Here is a 20,053-nt window from a genome sequence, read left to right on the forward strand (position 1 = left end):
CTATTGTACTTCAGAAGTTTAAACCAATAGTATTTAAACAGAAAACTTATAGGAAAGTCAAACCCCTTTAGGTTAGCACACAGGATATGCCATGGGAAAGTGTCTAGACAAAAGATCAATTTTTTTAAAAAAAAGTTTTACGGGGTATTTTTGCAACAGAAAGATTGATTACAGTAAGTAAAAATTGCATTGCTCTGTTACTGCTTTGTTTTTCCTTCCTGCCCAATACAAAGAAAAAAATTAAGTTCAAGATTTCCATTACATTTGCATGAAGAAAGGAGTTTGTCAGCCAAGACTTCAAGTTATTATTTATAGCTACTCACGAAGTTCCACATGGGGATTCACGAGCTGTTTCTTCTGTCCATCTCCTCCATCTACATCATCTGAAGGCATAAAGGGACCATTCAGTCAAGGTCATTCATTATTATTACTGAGAAAGCCATATAAGATACTATTTGTAAACTCACATTACAAGAAAAATATTTTTTTTTTTCAAGGATACAGAGGGAATTAGAGATACAGCTATTAATTATATGATATAATATGTATGCTAGAAGGGCACTGCTGTTCATGGGACACAAGTACAAGCTTTCTCTTTCTCTTCATTCATTTTCCATGAGCTGAAAAAATGAAAGTTAAACAGGGAGTGAGAAAAGAGACATTGGGCTGCTTAACTAGAGTCAACTCAATCCAAACACATTCAAATCCAGACTACTCAATGTCCCTATAGTTACCAGGGTCTGAAAGACCCTATTTCCTTTCTCATAAAGCAAAGCAATGTCTTTAGGAGAAACCTACATTTGATGCTCAAAACATTCATTTTCAATGCACTTTGAATGATCTTGGACTGTTGAAAAAGTATGAGCAGGAGTGCATTCTGGGCCTTACAAATATGAATGAGGTTTGGGAGAATTAACAGGCCAAGAGAGAAGATGGGACTCAAGTCTTGTACCTTGAGGCTCTGTTCCTTGGTTTTCTGCTCCCTCTTTGCCCATCTGTCCAACCTGGTAGTAGGCACTGTCAGCACCACGTAAGGTCTCTTTCTTCTGAGAAGACAGGTCCGGGCTCTTCCCTCCAGTGCCACGGAAGAAAGACAAAACGCCAGATGGTTTCTTTGCTACAGTGAAAAGGAATAAAGAAGCTGGCCTTGGCATTTCCACATAAAAGCATGACTCATGAGCATTCTCCATTTGTTGTTCTAACTGAATGATGTAATTCAACTGTAACTCATTTGCTATTCTCCAGGCAACCAAGGTCAATCAGGTTAGATAATTTAGTGTTCCAAGTAGCATTCTGGAATGCTGAATCATTTGAAAACACAAACCAAGGGTGAGCGTCTTTAACACATTAAGAACATTGCTGCTTCATTTCAAAATATTTTAATTGCCAATCTTTTTCAAGAAGGCAGAACATATTATGGGCATCATACCCCACTGAACAGGCTAGAACAACCCAAAGTCCACTACATCATAATGTATTAAATCAGGGAACGATAGTCTGCTCTCATAAGAATCAGAGAAAGCCATCACAGGCACAGACCTCAGAAAACACACACACATACACACCCCCCATGTTCTACATCAAGTCAACTCCGAGACCAGTCACAATTTCAACTCAGAATGCATTTCCTTTGTTCTATCTAACTTAACTTTCACAAGAACTAGAACCCAGGTTAAGTGGACTCAAGTCTGAGCTGAGATTAGCATCATGGATAGGATTTTGGCAAAATGGTCTTACTCTGTTCTGGTTCTGCATTGCGATTTGCAGGACACATGTTAGCCTCAGGCAGGCGGACAGGGCTACTGCTCTTTGGTTTGCTGTCCGACATACTGAAAGGAGAAAGAAAAAAAAGTCGTAAGCCCAACAAATACTGCCACCTGAGACACTTTCTTTACTCCTGTACATTTATTTCTCCTCCATACCTAACACTAAGTACTACTAAGGGAAGAGGATACAGTTTTTATGTTTCCTCCTCCACCTCCCTGAGAAAAACCTCTCAGGGCTCCATAGCAACAGTTCCATCCATCACCACGGGAAAGGTAAGCAGGCCCAGTAATCCCTACCATACACAGAGCAAGGGGATCAGGTGATGGAGCCACCACCAGTCCCCAAAATGAAATAGAAACTCAGGTACTGCAAGTATGTGTTGGCTACATGGAACATGTCAGATTCCATCAAAATCAGAGATCCTAACAGAGGCATATTTTGAGGGTCCTTCCCAATCCTAGTTTTGGCTAATTCACTACAATCACTGTGCCTTCACTCTATGTACTGTAGTTCCTGCACGTAACCTGTTCAGCTGTAGTCCTTCTTCAGAACTGTTCTTCAGAGATGCTTTGGACAACTCATCCAGGGCATTTCTGTACTCCTTGCAACTGAAGGGGAAAGAAAAATAAGGGGAGAAAAAAAAAGTCAGCTGTTCTCCGGGAGACTCTGTAACACCAACCCAAAGATTCAGTTCAGAAACAACCACAGGAAAACAAACCCACAGTAGAAAGATATCTCCATTTTTTCTTACAATTAGAACTTAGTTCCCTTAGAACAGAAGCTGCTCTACATCATACTGCACAAAAAAATCCTCCCTTGTTTCTCTCGCTTCCACAATTTAAGAATGCGCTCTTTAAAAGTCTGCTGCCTTGTGACATGCAAACCCCAAGATGTACTGAAGCATCTGGTTTGGAGAACCAAGTAGTAGCAAGAGCTGCTATGACCAAAGGTAAGCAAGGGACAGACTGCAGTATGAATACTTAACTGTTGTTCCCTAGCTCCGTTGCACTTCCTCCAGGCTCAAGAGCTGAGAAAAATTTAGTAGCACTTCTTTCTCTAACAATATCACATCTCACTAATTCATTTTTATGTACTAGAGCTAGGCAAGAAAAGCCCAAAATCCAGTTGCAAGTTGGAAAAATCTACTTTCCATATCTCTGTAGTAAAAGGAGAGAACTTCAGCTCTGGCAGAAACACTTAGCTGAGTGAAGAAATTCTGTCATTTTTCCCTGCCATTAAGATTTAAATATTTCTTGCACAGAGAAGCTGCAAAAATACATGTGTCAGATGAACAGCAAAATCCCACCAGTACCTGAGAGCAAAAGCTATGATGGAGCTTGGTTCTTTCTCACAGACTGCAATAGGTACACGTTCATGCTCATACATTAGGTAGTGTTTATCCGGGTCACTAAATGAAAATGATATAGGGAGCGTGTTAGTAGATCATAAAATTTTGTGGAAAGAAAAGGTTAAGTTCTGGTCAAAGCCCAGATCTTCATCACTGCACTCCCAGGCACAAACTGCAAGTCTCAGCATGGAACCAAAGCTCCCCAGATCAGCTTCTCCCAATAGACACATTCATAGCTACATGGTTAATTCTAAATGACAACGTGTTAGGGCAATCAGCACTTCAAGCAAGCTGCTTATGTCAGAAGACCAGCTCCAAGTTAGAATAAGAGTCTATTTCTGTTTAGCAGCCACTGTTTCTAATGGCACCAAAACCTGCCTGAGTTTGTTTTGACCGTCCTACAGCACAGCCTGCAGAGTGAAGTTAGGGGACAAACCTGGAGTCTTTTCTGAACAAGCAGTTTAGCACAGAAAATTCCCAAAAGCCTCCTGGGTTTCTGCAAGACTTTTACTTATCTGTAGGGTCCAGTCATTTAACTTTTACCTCATTCGCTCATGGCCTCCACTACTACCCTGGAGGTAGGATTCAGATGTGAAACTCAGGCTGCCAAACGTTAGGCTCACGTCAAACAAGAAACACTACAAGGCACGCAGACCAAGTGGCCAAAAGACTTTCCAGCCTGTCCATTTTCACATGGAAGGGGCACTTGAGGGCACATGCAGTAGCCATTGAACCTGACCTACACCCAGACAGTGCCAATTTGAGTCCAACCCTTGGAAGAGGTCTGGAAGCAAAAACAAGAGGCAAGCATGTAGCTTTAGTAAGTCTTTGCTAAGGTAAGATGTTTCTACTCCCTCCCTGCAGCAATAAAGTTAGAAGGCACCTTTCTCCCCATTCCCTGCTTCCCTTCCCCTCCTAGAAGAGCTTCTAGGAGGAGGAGAAACTGATCACGTATATGCACAAGGGTGAATCATTAATAGGAAAAGCAGGTAACCTACAAAAACCTAGAAGGAACACAGACAACTTCTTGCCTTGAGGAAGTTCTATAGCTTATTCAGTGGCAAACCCAAGTGATGACTTAAATTATATACTGAGCAAAGGAAGCACGCATGTCTCTGCAATCTGACCAGGCTGCTAATTTTGTACATTGTATATATTATGCAGTACTTACAAGGGAAATGGAATGGGGTTATAGTTGTTTCCAGGCAAAAAGTTAGCCAAAATAGCTTTCATAGTAGACTTCTCCTTCACTTGGCTGTCTGTAGATCCCAGTGAGTGCCCATCAAACACATCTGGAACAGAGATAAGTTAAGTCTGCATCGTAATATCTAACTTCAAGCTGTAAATTCAGAAGGAAGGTTGCAGACCACAGAGTTACCAGATTTGCCGTTTCCTAAACAGATCTCATACACTTACCACAGAGAAGCAAGAGAAAGAATACAAGGCCACAACTAAACTATACCTTCTGAGCTGCTTGTTGTATCCTGTTCTGACAGTGTGTTGGCACCAGTCATATGCTCGGTAACAACCTCTGGAGGGGTGGGCAGCTGAAGATGGGTGGAGCCTGTGGAGCTCTGACTTGATAAAGTAGTCAGGAAACGATCCTCTGAGAGTACAAGGACAGAAAAAAGCATTTTACATGGCTGTCAGAAGTTACACTGCTTGCTTCCAGGCCAAGCTACCACCAGGGTTTACTTTCAAGAAGTTTTTACTTAGAAAGCTGGTAAGGCCACCCAGAACAAAGGAATTGACAAGCTGATCAACGTCGCATGTAACCTCCAGAAGATGCATACGCTTATACCCACTACCTTCAGTTCCCACAAGGTCTCAGTATGCCTCACACATAAGAGGTCTCAGCACCCATAACCACTTCTCAGAAGCAGCGAGAGGCATTTCCCAAATTCCATGTAGTTATTCCGTTATTTAGAATCCCTCTGAAAGTTTTTAAACTCCAGTTCAAAGGAAAACCCTTGCTGGCCAATTTAGTATCATTAGTAATTCAGCTTCATATTGGAAGCAGACTTTGCTTTTTATAATAGTAAGCTAGAAACTGGCTTATTCCCATCTGACACAATGAGGATTCACTGTTTCTCTAAATTATGACATTTGACAAAGGCTCCCATGTTATGTCAGGGAAATGGTTACAACAAGCTTCTTTTGGTAGCTTATGAAAAATAAATAAATAATCAACAGACCTTTCTCTCCATTTTGCAGTGCTGGAGAAGCATTGCGTGGGGAAGCATCCATGCTACTGATCTAGGCAGAATAACAAAACACCACTGTTCACGCGTAGCTCTTTATAGCTGTATCCCTTCCTCTGTGGAACACTTGCAAAAGCAGATGTACCACAACTGCACACTCCCACCCACTGCACTGTCACTGTATCTGCCACCACATGAAAAAGACAAGGCAACAGCAACCCAGCTTCACAAGATGCTTATGACTGCTATCATCTCTATATGCTGCTTTAAAGACTACACTCTTCTATATAAACCCACTTGTTGTCAGATCAAGGTTCAGTGCATTTTAGCATCTAACAAATACACGTTAAGCATGCATACAGCAGAGCAAACCCAGGTTCTCATGGGGTTTCTTAGTGCACCTTGCTAATGTTAGAACTATTTGGAGTTCAGCCTCTCTGTATGATGCTTATATTGTCCTGCCTTGCATTCTGGACACTTTCTCAGAGTACCAGCTCCCAAAAGGGTGGTTGTTCAGCATGCTGGCAACTGTACCCTTAGACAGAACTCTTGAGGCAGCAGTCCAAAATAATGTGTACATACCATCAGCCAGTTCCCACAGGACACATCACAGAACAGAGGTGAACCTGAAAATTCATTATCAGTCCTTCATGTTTTCTTTGCTCTGTCTATCCTGATAATTTTTGCCTTTTCTTTTTCACAAGGGATAAACCAGATGGGCAACAATCCAGGGTCTAACGAAGTGACCTCCTTCCTATCTAGGCATACACCTGACAATGACTGCAGCTCTCCACTGTCAGTGTTCAGATTAACACTACACAAACACCACAGAAAATCATCAAATCCTATTCATACTTAGTCTTCTTCTGTGTAATATGGCTCTTGGCTCACATCTTTAGGAAAAGATACATATACGAACATGCAATTCAAGCTTTTACAGCTGAAAACTACATGATATAGTAAAACAAGTTTACTAAGTGCACTGAAGCCAGTCTTAAGACTATTGTGTTGCTGCAGAAAAAAAAAGTTTAAGTAGTTTCTAGCCTGCTACTCATACCTTGCTTTCTTCACCTTGTCTCAGTCTCCCAGGGCTGGGTGGTACTGATGGACGTTTTCTCCCTTTCTCTTGTTGAAAGAGATCCTGCAATCTTAAAACACAAAACACAAAGAAAAATTAAAAGATAGATTACAGGTATTAGCTGTGAAAAGCATAAGTTATGAAGTTTCTCCATACTAGAATACAGCCAAGCATGCCTTCACAAGTCTTTACTGCAAACTCAGATGGCTGCTAACACATGCCAAATGTATGTTTCAAATGGCCAAAACCATTTTCTTCACCTCCAAGAACTTCACCCAATTATTTGCTTCCCCGTGCTCCCCTCTCTTCCACCTTTATTCAAATGACACTTGTGCTCTACAACACAATACTTTTATCTGGCCTCAAATGGTTTTCTGTTCCCAATCTAGCTCTGTGGTCTTAACCAGTAGACAACATTCAGCACAAGCTCTCATAACACGCTCTATATAGCAACTGCACTACAGGGAGAGAAAGTACAAGAAACCTTTTCCCTTCTATAACCAACACAGTATTGTTGTTGCTCATGATTCCAACGTTTCTCCTCTTACCTGTTATTCCAGGCTTGCAGCATCTCACAAAGCCCTTGTTTTTTAGCTATCAGAGACTCAAAAACAGATTGCAGCTGCTGAGGTGTGTCTAACGATGACGAAAGCAGCCTCGCTTGGATTTTCTCAGTCCAGTTTCGAAACTCCCCCTCTTCCATCTGCGAAAAAAAAAAAACCTGTCAGTGTTCCATGACCAGAGATGACACTAGATTTGAGTGGCTTCTCCACACACTTTGCAGCCTACAGCCTGCTGATGCAGAAGTAGTCCATTACCTCCTTTTGGGCAAAGAGGTCTTCCATCTTCTCTTCTCTTGTTTTGCTGAAAGTATCTGTTTTCAAAGAAGCAAGGCGATCATCAACAGCAAGATACACTTGTGACACCCTGTGGACAGGGATGGAAAGAGTTAAGCTGTGACTACCTAGAACATCTTCAACACTCTTTAACAAGAGTCTGAATGCATTTAAGGTTAGCGTTTAAGAATACAAAAGACAATATATAGCAGTCCTCTGCACAGTAGGCTGTTCCACTGAATATATGGGGGAAGTTAAGAAAAAATTCATTAGCATAGCAGAAACACACACTGACATTCCTCTTCGCAACTTATTCTTAGCAGTGGAAGTTGTCAGAGAGGAATACGAAGGTCGTATTAATAACAGAGGGGAAGCATTGTGTCATCTGTGTCTGGGAAGAATCTGGGACTTCAAGCTACACCTCCACCAGAAGGGCTCAGACAGTCAGAGCGAGTAACTATTTCAATTCTCAACAAAGCTCCACAGATTCTGAAGTCAGGCAGTTAAAGCCATCAGTCATACAGGAATGCTGCCACCAGGCAGAACAGCAGTCACACTGGATTTAACACAGTTTCCATCATGTCTGTCTCCCACTTTTTTGTTCCTATTTAGAAGGTGTCCAGGCTTACAGTAGTTTACCTTAGACTACAGACTGTCTGCTGCTATCATATTGAATAGCTAACAAAGGCAATGTCTTGTACACACCAGAGAGTTTAGTAGCCAATGACCAATATAATGACAACAGTTCTGTTTGGACAATAGATTTGAGCAATGCCTTTGCAGTTTTTCTGGGCTGAAGGCAGGATTTAAACTTGGTCAGATATTCCAAAAAAGGAACATTAGGTTAAGGGTACAAAGTGTTACCTGCAGTTTTCAGATTAAGCCTTCTAGGACCACCTCCTCTGTTACATTTTTAGAGGGAGAAATTAGAAATACTTTAGCTGTGCTTGAGAAGGAATTTTGTTAAAAAAGTGATATTTCAGACACCAGCTGATGGTCAACCTTTCAGTGGCTACTTAGCAGCATCATTCACCAATGCGCTGTATCACTCAAATATCAGTGCAACACTGAGGGATGGAGAAGAGAATAATCTTAGTTTCTTTCTACTAGCTATGTTTAAGCTGATTTGCCACAAGATGAGAAGATGAGAGATTAGTACTGAGCAGGTAAAGGTAATAAAGAAGATTCCAATACCATCCTTCCTTAGAAGTATCTACACATATAAATGTGTTTAAAACCATTACTTTTCTATTAAGTAATGACTATTTAGCAAGTCTTATCTACACTAGCAAAAATGGGTTTGTGTTCTGCTAATAAAAGTCCAAAACACAAATAAGCTGAGGAAGGCATTAAAAACAAAGCTTACTTTTGAGAGAAGTCCTTGAGATCCTGCAAAATAGTAACCTTTGACGGAGCCTGCCGTTTGATGTAGATCTTGGGGAGCGGGACACACACTTCAAGCAGCCGGATTGGAGAGTAGCTGAGAAGGCAATATGACAGTTATTAACAAGACTCTCCCCACATAGGACTAATTCTACACCAAATGTAGTTTGTAGCCCTTATATGAAGAGGGGCACTGTCAATGTGTCCAGGGCTTCAGTTACTTTTAGCAGCAATATCACCCTGTTCGTTTATCTCCTAGGCAAAAAGTAAAACTACAGATCATGCTGCAAAAACAAAATGCTGGAAGTTTTTGAGATTAGACAGCGAAAAGTGCTTCCCTTCTGTATCATGAACTGGAGCCATCCATTCACAGGAACACTGCGCACCCCATCCAGGACAGTGCCCTCTGCAAGCCAGCACACAATCCTGCACTTGTAGTTATACTGCAGTCATGCTATCTCATGCTGTACTCAAAGTGAAGGACAGACCTAACGAATCCTTACTAGAGCTATATGCTTCACATAGTACTAAAGAGAGAGAAGGAAGTTTTCAGCAGTGGACCTCACCTGAAAGATGCCACCATCTGATTATAGGAAAAATACTGGTGATAGTCATGGTGAATGGAATGACCACAAGGCTCTGCATTGGCCCTTCGAGTGTACTGGTGCCCATAGAATCTCAGCTCAAGGTATTTTGCGAAAGACATAGACCAAGAATCATTGGAAAGGGGAACAACTGGTGTCACCTGAAAAATTGAAAGCCAAGTGTCTTATTGTCATCCTTCAACCAAGATTACGGACAGGCTAATCTAGACAGCAATCTAGTATTTCTAGTACCAGAAGTACCCCTGGTCCTGAAACATACTAAACAAAGATAACATTTATGCAAAGCTAAGGCCAACACATAGTTAAAATCAGATAAACAACAACTGCTAGTTGAAAATGACAAGTGCTAAGCTGGGGGAGTGCAAACATATCCTTGACAGAAGTTTATATCTGGGATGCTATTTCTCTGCATAGAGACAATTTCTAACAACCCAGTCAGCTGCAGTGGTTTCATCATCTACTTTTTCCCTGATGATTCTTCAGCTACAAATACACTGGTATTGCTCTGCAGCGTATTTCCAATTCAGCACTGCTTGCAAGCTTAGATTAGCCACCGCTTCGTACATACTTAATAGCCACAAACATATTGGTGTTTACACGAGCACACAGAAATAAAAGGTTATAGAACAGGTGTATACACAGCAGTGTAGCGCTTGCCTTCAGGAATTACATTAACTTCCTCTAGGTATCTTTAAATCCAACACCCATGTTTAAGCCAGCGTAAGTAGGTGAATTGAGTCATCCACATGGGTAAATTGAGATGTTTTGCATTTCAGGCACTGCATGAATCTTTTTTAATTAAGTTTTATTCTTGTCTCTTTGAAGGCTCTTAAGTTTTACAATGTTTAGCTAGGAATGAGTATCCAATTGGTAATGTTTTCTTAGTTAAATTACAGACAAGTTTCAGATAACACACAATCTTACTATCTTATGTTTTTTTAACACAATTTATCATTCCTCTAATGAAGATTTTGCTTACTTTCTAATGACTACTAAAGGAAGTCTAGACATCACATTGACACAATGCAGACTGTCCAGTCCATAGCAGATCAAAGGGTACCGAGTGGTTTCAGCCAATTACTAAGCCAGTACGTCTCAGTGTCTGCTCTTCCCCATACATTCTTTTGATGCTCATATTGATTCACTGCAGGGAAGGGACCATACTTTTCACCTCTAAGAGGGCAACTCCATTCTTCCCATGTGTCAGAAATTAGTTTCCAGCAATATATCAACTCCATTTAAACCAGAGCCAGGTTTGACACTTTCCAACAGGACTACCGCACACAAGATGTTTCACCCTCAACAACCCCAATTCTACAAGAGGAATTTGTAGATATGTGAGAACGTCTCTATCAGTAACAGGTTTTGTGCAAGTTCAGCCATAGCTGCAGTGATAAGCACTTTCTCAAAAATGCTGCCTTTCCATACAAGGCCAATTACAACAGGAATACTACACTGGAATAGAAATGATTCTTAAGTCCACAACCTTACCTGTTTGCACAGTCTACACCAGGAGTAAGTAAGAATGGTGTGCTGGTACCCAGGGACCGGGGAGTCCAGCTCCTTTAACACAATTTGCACACAGCCTTGCCCATGAACAAAGCGACGAATGTGGTGCACCATTGGTGTTTCACAGAACATGCTGGGGCATTGGTAGGAAGGCCTTATAGAGAGAAATGGAAACACTTAGGAACGATCATATGCTAGGCACTGCTGAAGAACTGATTCAACATATCTCATTTGCTTTTTAATATCATGGTACTATTTATCTTTACTGTAAAGTTTCCTAAGCCTTTAGTGAAGGCTGTTTCTGCAGAGTGAATTCTACTCATTCAGAAATAGCATGTAGGGAAGTTCCCTTGCCAGCAATGGCTGTATAGGTCCCCAAAAGCAGTGACTATCACAATCTTTTTACAATGAATCACTTTCTGCCAATATACTCCATCTAGTCCACAAAACACAGATCAAGCACCTCAAAGTGCCTGGCCCCAAATCAGAAGACAAGTCTGGCAGCGTACCAGCACAAAGGTTACTGAGGACAATGATGGGCCAAAGAGCCTTCAAAATGGTAATGTTTCAACACTTGAAGGAAGAGGTAAGCAAAATAGTGCCATATAACCTCTCCAAACAGAAAAACTCATGACTTTTCTATGAATGGGTTTCTTTTAAGTCAGGTAAGAGAGACTGACATCAGAAAAATAAAAGCTGAATCATTTAGGTACCAAAGTGAAATAGGGAATTCTTCAAAAACAGAAAGAGCCTAAAAAAGCCCAGATCCTCCTTGCTCATATGAGAAAAAAAAAAAAAGAACTATAATTACTGAAACTATGGAGACTGAGAAGCATTCACTTTAGCACACACTAGCTAGTCAGCTGAGAGAAACAAGAACTTAAAAGTGAACAGCTAAGCTCCTCCTCCTCATTGATCAGCACAAGGAGAAATACTTGTTCCTCCAAAGAAGGCTGAACATTACAAGCATTTTGCTACTGTAAGTGGTGAATGGAGAGAATTGAGTAATCCTGTCTTTTGAGGAGCCACAGACTACCTATTCACCTTCAGAGCCCACTGAGACTCTGTATGGGGTTCTGGCAGTACTGGTTATCACTGAAACCTAACAATTTGCACCTCTGTCAGATGAAATAAATTAGACCGTACTTTGCCAGGGCTAAAAGTGTTCTGGACCATTTACATTAGCCACCTTGCAGATATGACAAAGCCTTATTCTGAGATGTTTAGATAACACTAAAGGAGTAGGTTTTTTCCAGAATTCATATGAAAATTCAAATAGGAACCTCAGAAAATTGCAATTAGTACAGTTGCTTGTCTCGAAAAACAGACATTTGGAATACATGCTCAGCCTCTTAACTAATCGCTACAAGAGACCCAATCCCTACAAGAAAGTGTTAAATGAACACATTTGTCTTTATGAACTTGTAAGTCTTGTTTCATAATCAGTTCCACTTCCTCATTAAAGGAAGGAAATAAGAGGGACAGGGCCAAAGTGAGAAAGCAGTGGATGTATTTGCTTGTAAGAAGTGAGCATAAGGAATGAATTCTTAAATCCAGCTCATTTCACTACAGCATGATAATAAAGCACAGGGAGCAACAGATTTAAGTGGTAAGCTTTACTAGGACACAAACAGCTCTGCAGATGTGCATGTTATTCTCCTAAGTGCGCAGGAAGTACAGCCTATGAAGAAGGCGGCAGGTCAAGTTCACCAAGGCATCAAAAGCTTTTTTTTTTTATTTAGAAAGGGATTTAGAATAAGTTCCTCCTCACCTGAAACAGTAGCGCTCCAAAAAAATCCCTAGAGTCAGGTCATTTTTCCCATAGAACTCCATGGTCACAATCCTAAAGCAGAGAAAGAAAAGCTTTAGACGGTGGATGCTGCCACTGTTAGCTATGCAATGGCCCTTAGGTGCACAGATCTGCATGCCCTGCCAACTTGTTTTCAGCCCTGTATACCTTCAAAGGCTTTTTTTCCCCTCTTGACTACCCTCCTAGATCCCTGCTGTCAAGTTTGCTAGTGAGATCAGAGTCCTACTAGGACAACTTTAAACTTGACATTTAAAAGTCGAATACAATTCAACTGCACTTTTGAAGATCATGTTCAAGAATATCTAAGCACAGAAGTCTAGACAGCTTGAAGCCTCAAACACTAACATTTAAACAGTTACAAAAAGGGTACATCCAGAAGATGAAAAGTGCTTTAAGAAAACCTTATGCTTCTAAGAGATTTAATAGCAACTTTTGTTTTCTCAGAACCTGAGGTGATCAAGCCACTTAAAATGTTTAAGAATCAGTTTACGTGTCACAATTCAGACATCTCTAACATAAGCAATTTACATCCTCTTATTGTTGCTGTTTACTGAGCTTATCACACCCTTCTTTGGTTCCTTCCTACAGGAACTCTAGACCTTTCCCTTTAAGAGAGCCATCTTTATATTTTCACCTGAGCAAGATGATGAAACACCAAGACCTGTCCTGTTTATTTAGTAAAGCTAGAAGCATGTCATAAGTTGCACACAACTAACAAATTACAGCCCTCTAAGCTGGAAATACAGTTAAAGCTCATAACACTACTGACTATAACATGAGAAAGATAGCAATATATTCAAATGCCACTCTGAGATAATACCATTTAGAAGTACTGAGATTCTCTCAAGACTTATTTTTGGGCTTGGACATTCTTCCGTGTTTATATACACTAATTCTTCCCCACAAGACTGCATGCAATGCCCTCCCCACACATATATTACACTGCAGTGAAAGGACCAACTAAAGCATTTGGGTTTAGGCTGAGCTTTCTCATTCATGCCTTGGGAATTGCAAAGGCTATGGGATAGTGCTCTGGATCCACTTGACCAGGCAAGACAGAATTATTTTTGGCCACAGTTTCTGTTACAGGATGGGCACAACCTACCAAAGAGTCCTCAGAGACATATTGCTATGAGGCAAGCATTGATATTGAATTAGGAAGAAAGATAGCAACCATACAAGTTGTAGAGGAGTAGTTCTCATACCATGGGCTAACACAGGCACTTGGAGCATTGCTGGACTGAGCAGAAGAGCTACTGAAGAGAACACAGAGCCTCTGGTGGTTTACTGGACTCAGGCAATCCACCTGACAGAGAGAAAACACCTCATTTACTGGTTACAGACACCTCCGTCTACACACAATTCCTGATGAGAACATTCTATTCTAGTATTATTTACAGGCAAATCTCTGCTTGCTCCTTTTGTACAGATTAACCTTGCATTGTCTCTGAGCTTCAGGTAGACTTGTACCATGTATAATTGCTAACTGCCCTTTTTAGAACAGCATAACTAATATGCATAATGAAACCAATGCACACACATGTGTTTCTGTGGAAGGAAAGCTAAGGGAAACAGAAAACAACAAAAGACAAACATCCAGAGTCTCCAAAGCACTGTACAGTTTAGGACACCTTGGAGTCAAAACTCTGCCAATATATTATGCCTCAATTACTCATTCAGGCTACAGAAAGACTTCCAACTTTGTCCTCTGTGAAGAGATTTACCACGCTGCTGCTGGAATGGAGCTGTTTCCCCTTCCACGCCCTACAGAACTATGAAGTTACCAAATACTTTCCTTTGATCACTGAATAAATTTAAAACAGCATCAACCAGTTTGATCCAGAGCAAGGGCTAGTCTTACAGCCTATAAGATTACGGCCTGTGAAGCTACACAGATTTACATTTAAGCACCCATTAAAAAGTGACTTCTGCTCATGAACTTAGGGCTGATTGGTTCAGGGATCAAAATGTTTGACTATTTCAAGAGATCAGTTCTGCTACTCTTGTTCATAGACTTTTTTTCCTAAACAGCTTCCAGTTCAAGAAAGTCCCAAGATCCTTTTCCTCAGATACAAGTTAGCTGCTTTCATGGCAGTTTCCTAAAACTTTAAATATTTTGATCACAAGCACATACTGCCTGGCTTTGAAATTTCAAAGATTTCCCCCCTCCATTATGAGATTCTCACATTTCTTCACATCCCCCAAACTTCTACAAACAGTCAAATACTTGAATGTAATTACAGCCTCCTACTGTTCCCATGACATTAAGCTCTCTAAAGATGAAAATACTACACTTTTAGAAATCACCAGTACAAGCAGCAAGAAATCTGTTTCAGAAACCTCTTTAAGTCTGCTTCCCCTTCATGTACTCATTTTCAGAAATCAGTCACGTACAGTTGAGCTGAACAGGCAATGTAATACACCGATTCTTGGCTGACTTTGCACATTTCTCAGAAAGCAGAGTCTCACAACCTCTTCCCTTCTCAGGGAAATTTTGCAGTTGGTCTCTTGTTCTGCTGTCTTTTATCCACATCATCCCTGGTTATATTGACTTTAAATGCCTAGAGCACTGAAATCTAAAACGCGCTTTTGATCAAGTCAAAAAAAAAAAACCCCAAAACCAAACAAAAACCCCAAAACAACAACAAAACACACACACCGACTTTAGTTTAACATTTAACATGAGAAACTATGTCTTTTGTATTACCAAGGAGAAATTAATGTAACCCAGGTTTTTGGTCACATAGCTTTGAATCTTACCTTATGAGACCATGAGGATTCACTCTGACCTAGTCCCTTCTCCTCCTCTTCAATTCTGCACCCAGTTTTTCCAGTAGGGACACTAGACACATCCTTACTTTGGGCAAAGGGATCCATGCTTTTCTGTAGTATCCTCCCTCCTCTGGCCCGATAGTCAGCCAGCATTCTGGCTAAGCTCTGGCTATCACCCAGATGTTCTGCTATTCTAGTATTAACCAACTCGTGAGAAGGTAAGATTTGGATAGCCTTGGCTTGGATACTCCCATTCATCCCTTGTAGTCCAGAGAGATCCCGCAATAATTGTCTCTTCCTTCTGCTCTCCAACTCCTTGTATTCCTTATTGAGGAGAGGAGACCAATAAACTTGCTCAGGGAAGTATTCCCGGGCAGGGCACCTCATGCCTTTTTCAGTCAAAAGAAATGGTTCACGGAACATCATTACAGGAGAAATACAGAGAATGACATCTTTCAACTCCTGCTTAAATGCTGCAGAGTAAGTCTTAAGACGATCCTCAGAAGAAGTTACCTCTTCTGTGACATATAAACCAGTATCATCCTGGAGTGGGTCTCTGAACACTCTCATCTGACTCTTGGACTCCAGCAGATCACCTGCCTGTTGAAGAGGCTCTAGTGTCTGGCTATCCAGAGTGACCAAGTGCTGGTCCATGCCGTGGAGAGGCAACAGGGATGTTTCAGGTATTGCAGGAGGTACAGAGTTGAACACTGGAAATGGTGACTCCACTTTGTGGTGCTCTTGCTGTTTTGAGGACGCTGTTTCCAGTTGACTATTCTCTTGGTCACCTCTCTCAAATAAAGTTCTTTGTTCAAGCAAGCCGACCTCATCAGAGGACACTGATTCAGAGATTACAGGCAGCTTTTCAGAGGACAGTTCAATGTCTCTGACTGCTGTGCTGAAATCTTCGCCATTGAAGAGGTTCTGTTGATCGTTTTCATCTCCTGGCTCCTCAATAAGGGAGTGAAAGGAGGTGTTTTTGGTCAGGGTAGGAGGCATGGCAAACTCATCCATAAGGAAAGAGATTTCCAGCTGGGAATGATAAGCCACACACACCATGAAGATCAGGATCTCCTTCACACGGGCCAGCTCATACTCTGCAGCACCACACAACTTGATAGTGCAACCCAGGTGCTGGGGACACCCTTCAAAGAACATGAGGGTTTTTGTCTGATCTAGAAGAAAAAAAGAAAGAAAAATCACACAGGAGTTAGGATGGCAACTACGGTTAACCTGCTCTTGGGTATCTCACACACTGAAGAAACTGTAACAGAGACTAAGAGCAAGTAACATTGGTAGCACAATCCAGCTGCAGAAATTCACATCACTGTACTGAAATAACTTATTTTTGCAAGCAAAACAAGCATTTGCTATAAAACTTCTCCTTGTTTTAAAGCAAGTCATCATAAAGTCCAAGTGAAGGCCGCACGGAACATGCTGGCCTAAACAATGTATTCGAAGATCACTGTAGACTCTGCACCAGTGAAGCAAAAGAACTACTACCTTCCCAGGCTCAATTGCTCATCCTTACAAGTCAAAAGCCTACAAGATTTTGAGTGCAATTTAAAGGCTGGAAGGGGGCATGGGGAAGTGGAAGGGGAAGAGATGCAAAAACTGCATCTCCACAAAGATTTATATCAACAGCATTTGTGCGTGCCAGCACCACTGGTAACCTCTCAAGGAGCATTTCTTCCTTCTTCCTTTGCAGATTTCCACTGCCTAAAGGGGTTACAGAGAAAAAGGAATCTGATTTCTCAAAGGCACACAACAACTGGACAAGGGGCAGTGTGCACAGACTGCAACAAGGCAAATTTTCATTAGATATGTTAAGGGTCAACCAGATGATCTTTTGAGGTTCCTTCCAACCCAGGCTGTTCTATGATTCTTTGCTTCTATGCAGAAAAATATTTTATGCTGAGGATGGTTAAGTAACTGAACAGGTGCCCAGACAGGCTTTGAAATCTCTGTTCTGCAATATTTTCAACAGTTAGCTAACAAAGTTTTAAGAAATCTGATCCTGCATTGAAATTAATTCTTCCTGATTTGAACAGGAAGTTGGACTAGACAATCTCCACGGTGGTGGGAAGAGGGGAAAAAAAAAAAAGAACAGTTTGGAAGGAAGAAGCCAGCCTAAAGCCTAGTGTGTCTCATCTTCGAAAGATCACCCTTTTGCGTCCACAGAGTTCACTGTAGTCCCAAGATATAACAGAAGAAAAATGAGTAGGAAGGATAATACTTGATCTCACAAGGCTCCCCATAGTTCAGATATAATTTAAGAGGAACAAAGCATTTATCGTTTCTCACACAGAAACTAAGACACATCAAGCTTTACTCACCATTGGGCAACTGAAAAACTTGCATATAAAATTTATGACAGGTTCCCAAACGTGGTTTTGTCAACAGTTGATCCATTGACATCACTAAGTCTCCCTGGGTCATCCGACTTACCCGGTCTAACACTTGCTGTAAAAATGGAAAGAACAGTAAGAATCTACAGTGCAAAGTAGGACACCAGCATTCTTAGCTTGCTCTTAAAAAAATGGAAAAAAAAAACACGCTAGCATGATTTAAGAAAATCCTCACTGAGACACAAACTCTGGGTTAAATGCAGTCACATAAATACATACCCACAATATACAAGAACCTTAGAAAAGCAGTTGGGTAAATATTTCTGGTGACAGGTAAGATTGTGCCCTTCACTAGGGATATCTGGATCTGTTCAAGTGAAAAAAGTTCCAGGAGGTACAGTGCAGTCAGCACAGTGCTGGCTGTCAGGACCTCAGCCAACTCCCACAGCCACTCTCTGGCTGGCTGTACCCAACCTCAGAGGGAGAGAGGGGCTCTCTGGGAAGCACTGAGGATCCATGCAGGATTTACTACAAATAGGAGTCAAGAGTTAACTAGAACCAAGCCAGGGTACAAGGACCTACCAAGCAAGGACACAGGAGAGTAGCTGTGAAGAGCTGAGGAAAAGTTACTCTCTAGGTTTGCATCTCTTGCCTTCTTAAAAGAGAATTACCATTAAAACAGAGCACGGGTTTGGTTAGAGGAGAAAAGAAGACAACTCTGATTTCTCCAGGGAGTTTGATACAAGGAGAGATTAGAGATTCACCACAAGGCCCAGTCTGACTCTGACAGGAAATACTCACCGGCTTGACATTGATAACCAGAGTGATACCATGCTCCAAGAGCATGTCCTGTGCAATTCGGGACACAGTCTTCTCAACAAGGACCAAATTAGGCCTGACATCAACTATCCGCTGTACATAGTTCTTCAAGAACTCCCTTTCCTGCAAATGGGAATAAAGTATAGCAGTTTACTGCAAACACACCTGAAAAAACACTTAAATGCTTAATATTACTTTCTCTCTCATTTATATATTGACCTTTCCTATAAAATGGGTAAACCAGCCATCAGTTGTCCATTTGCACGCTTCCCCACCCCCACAACACAACACCCACTTTATCAGTGATTTGTTATATGCACTACCTGCGCATGAGGATATAGTCCAATGACAGTATGAAGTAAGAAACTTGCAGGAGAATCCAAACAGATAGAGATATATAGATAGATATGCACTTTACATCCTTACATAGAAAAAGGCTTTATGTTCAAAAGGTGCTAGAATTAGAGCATTCTAAACCAAAGCTGTTTGCAATATTCACCTTCAGATATATGCTAATGTTGACAGTTGGCACTCGGAGACACTTCCATTCACAAAGAGTATGCCAGTGCTCCATGCCCCTAGAAGTCTGAACACAGAGCCTCAGTCTCTAAATCTGTACTTGGGGACAGTGCTTCTGGAGTGGGATCTCAAACGCTGTGCAATGCAAAATTGCTTTTCTAACCACAGCCACCTTCTGGCTTCATCTCACTATCCCCCTGTGATTTTTATTACCACGCACAGAAAGAGAAAACAGGGCTGCAACTCTATCAGAACTAAAGCCCTACACTGCTAGAGGGAGGATACAGCTTCCCAAGCCAGGTGTTCTCAGTTGTGTTATTGCAGCTCACATCAGTCAGGTTTTAGAAGTTCTGTGCAAGAGAAAGATACCACAAAAGCAGTTTGCCAGCTCCTCAAAACATAAACATTCATGTGAGTGTAGCAAAGATAAAGCTTTTGTTAGAAGCTAACCTTTTCAATTGAACTAGTGTTTCTGTAGTATTTTCTGTCCTATAGGACTTTAATGCAGATACACAAATAGTTATGATCATGTTCTGAAGCAGACACTGAAATAATCAGAGACCAATATTTAGAAAGTATAGTAGATACTCGTACCCCATTCGACAAAGGACAGGTCTCAGTTTAAGCTTTTACTAGAAAACCAACTTACTATGCCAAGACAAGTTTTATTGCTAAAGCTTTTGTACCTGTAATCCTGTCTATTAATCACCAAACAGAAGTGGTCTTAAATGCATGCTAAGGAAATAGTCAAATACAGAAACAAGCATTATGGCCCAAGCTCAGTAGGGCACCAAATACCCTTGTTACCAGTATCCTGGCAAACACCTGAAGACTGATTCTCAGACAGGAATGCAGGATGTTAGAGAAAAGGTCTATCATTTCAGCGTTTTCATACTTAAGGCACCTCCCTGCTCACAGGGGCAGGGCACCTGTTCCAAAGTGACATTTTGTAGTTCATCACTTCATTAGGTTGGCTGTTGTCCCATTTTTTCCAAGCCTGACAAGAAATAACATGGGTGCAACCTAACCCCCACCTATACTAACTTTTCTAATATTTC

At 41.2% G+C, this 20,053-nt stretch overlaps 1 protein-coding gene across 25 annotated transcripts in view; it reads right to left on the reverse strand.

The window, feature by feature from the left end:
- Positions 1-20,053, reverse strand: part of PIKFYVE (phosphoinositide kinase, FYVE-type zinc finger containing) — an 86,694-nt gene that overhangs the window by 28,022 nt on the left and 38,619 nt on the right. For 23 of the 25 annotated variants that reach the window (XR_012623819.1, XR_012623821.1, XR_012623820.1 and 20 more), the window contains 19 exons: positions 18,459-18,599; positions 17,646-17,772; positions 15,298-16,484; positions 13,743-13,843; positions 12,499-12,570; positions 10,710-10,881; positions 9,180-9,358; positions 8,597-8,710; positions 7,213-7,321; positions 6,943-7,097; positions 6,374-6,464; positions 5,311-5,371; positions 4,578-4,721; positions 4,287-4,407; positions 3,080-3,175; positions 2,292-2,375; positions 1,738-1,829; positions 953-1,117; positions 324-383 (listed from right to left, as the gene is read on the reverse strand). Coding sequence is in view for 9 of the 25 variants with exons in the window: in XM_074829280.1 (XP_074685381.1) it covers positions 324-383; positions 953-1,117; positions 1,738-1,829; positions 2,292-2,375; positions 3,080-3,175; positions 4,287-4,407; positions 4,578-4,721; positions 5,311-5,371; positions 6,374-6,464; positions 6,943-7,097; positions 7,213-7,321; positions 8,597-8,710; positions 9,180-9,358; positions 10,710-10,881; positions 12,499-12,570; positions 13,743-13,843; positions 15,298-16,484; positions 17,646-17,772; positions 18,459-18,599 (3,271 nt within the window). In the remaining 16 variants the exon portion in view is untranslated. Of the gene's footprint in view, positions 1-323; positions 384-489; positions 621-952; positions 1,118-1,737; positions 1,830-2,291; positions 2,376-3,079; positions 3,176-3,663; positions 3,900-4,286; positions 4,408-4,577; positions 4,722-5,310; positions 5,372-6,373; positions 6,465-6,942; positions 7,098-7,212; positions 7,322-8,596; positions 8,711-9,179; positions 9,359-10,709; positions 10,882-12,498; positions 12,571-13,742; positions 13,844-15,297; positions 16,485-17,645; positions 17,773-18,458; positions 18,600-20,053 lie in introns of those variants that run through there. The other 2 variants (XM_074829288.1, XM_074829289.1) reach the window with 2 other exon arrangements.

This window comes from Strix aluco, chromosome 6, assembly GCF_031877795.1.
Source record: "Strix aluco isolate bStrAlu1 chromosome 6, bStrAlu1.hap1, whole genome shotgun sequence".
NCBI lineage: Eukaryota > Metazoa > Chordata > Aves > Strigiformes > Strigidae > Strix > Strix aluco.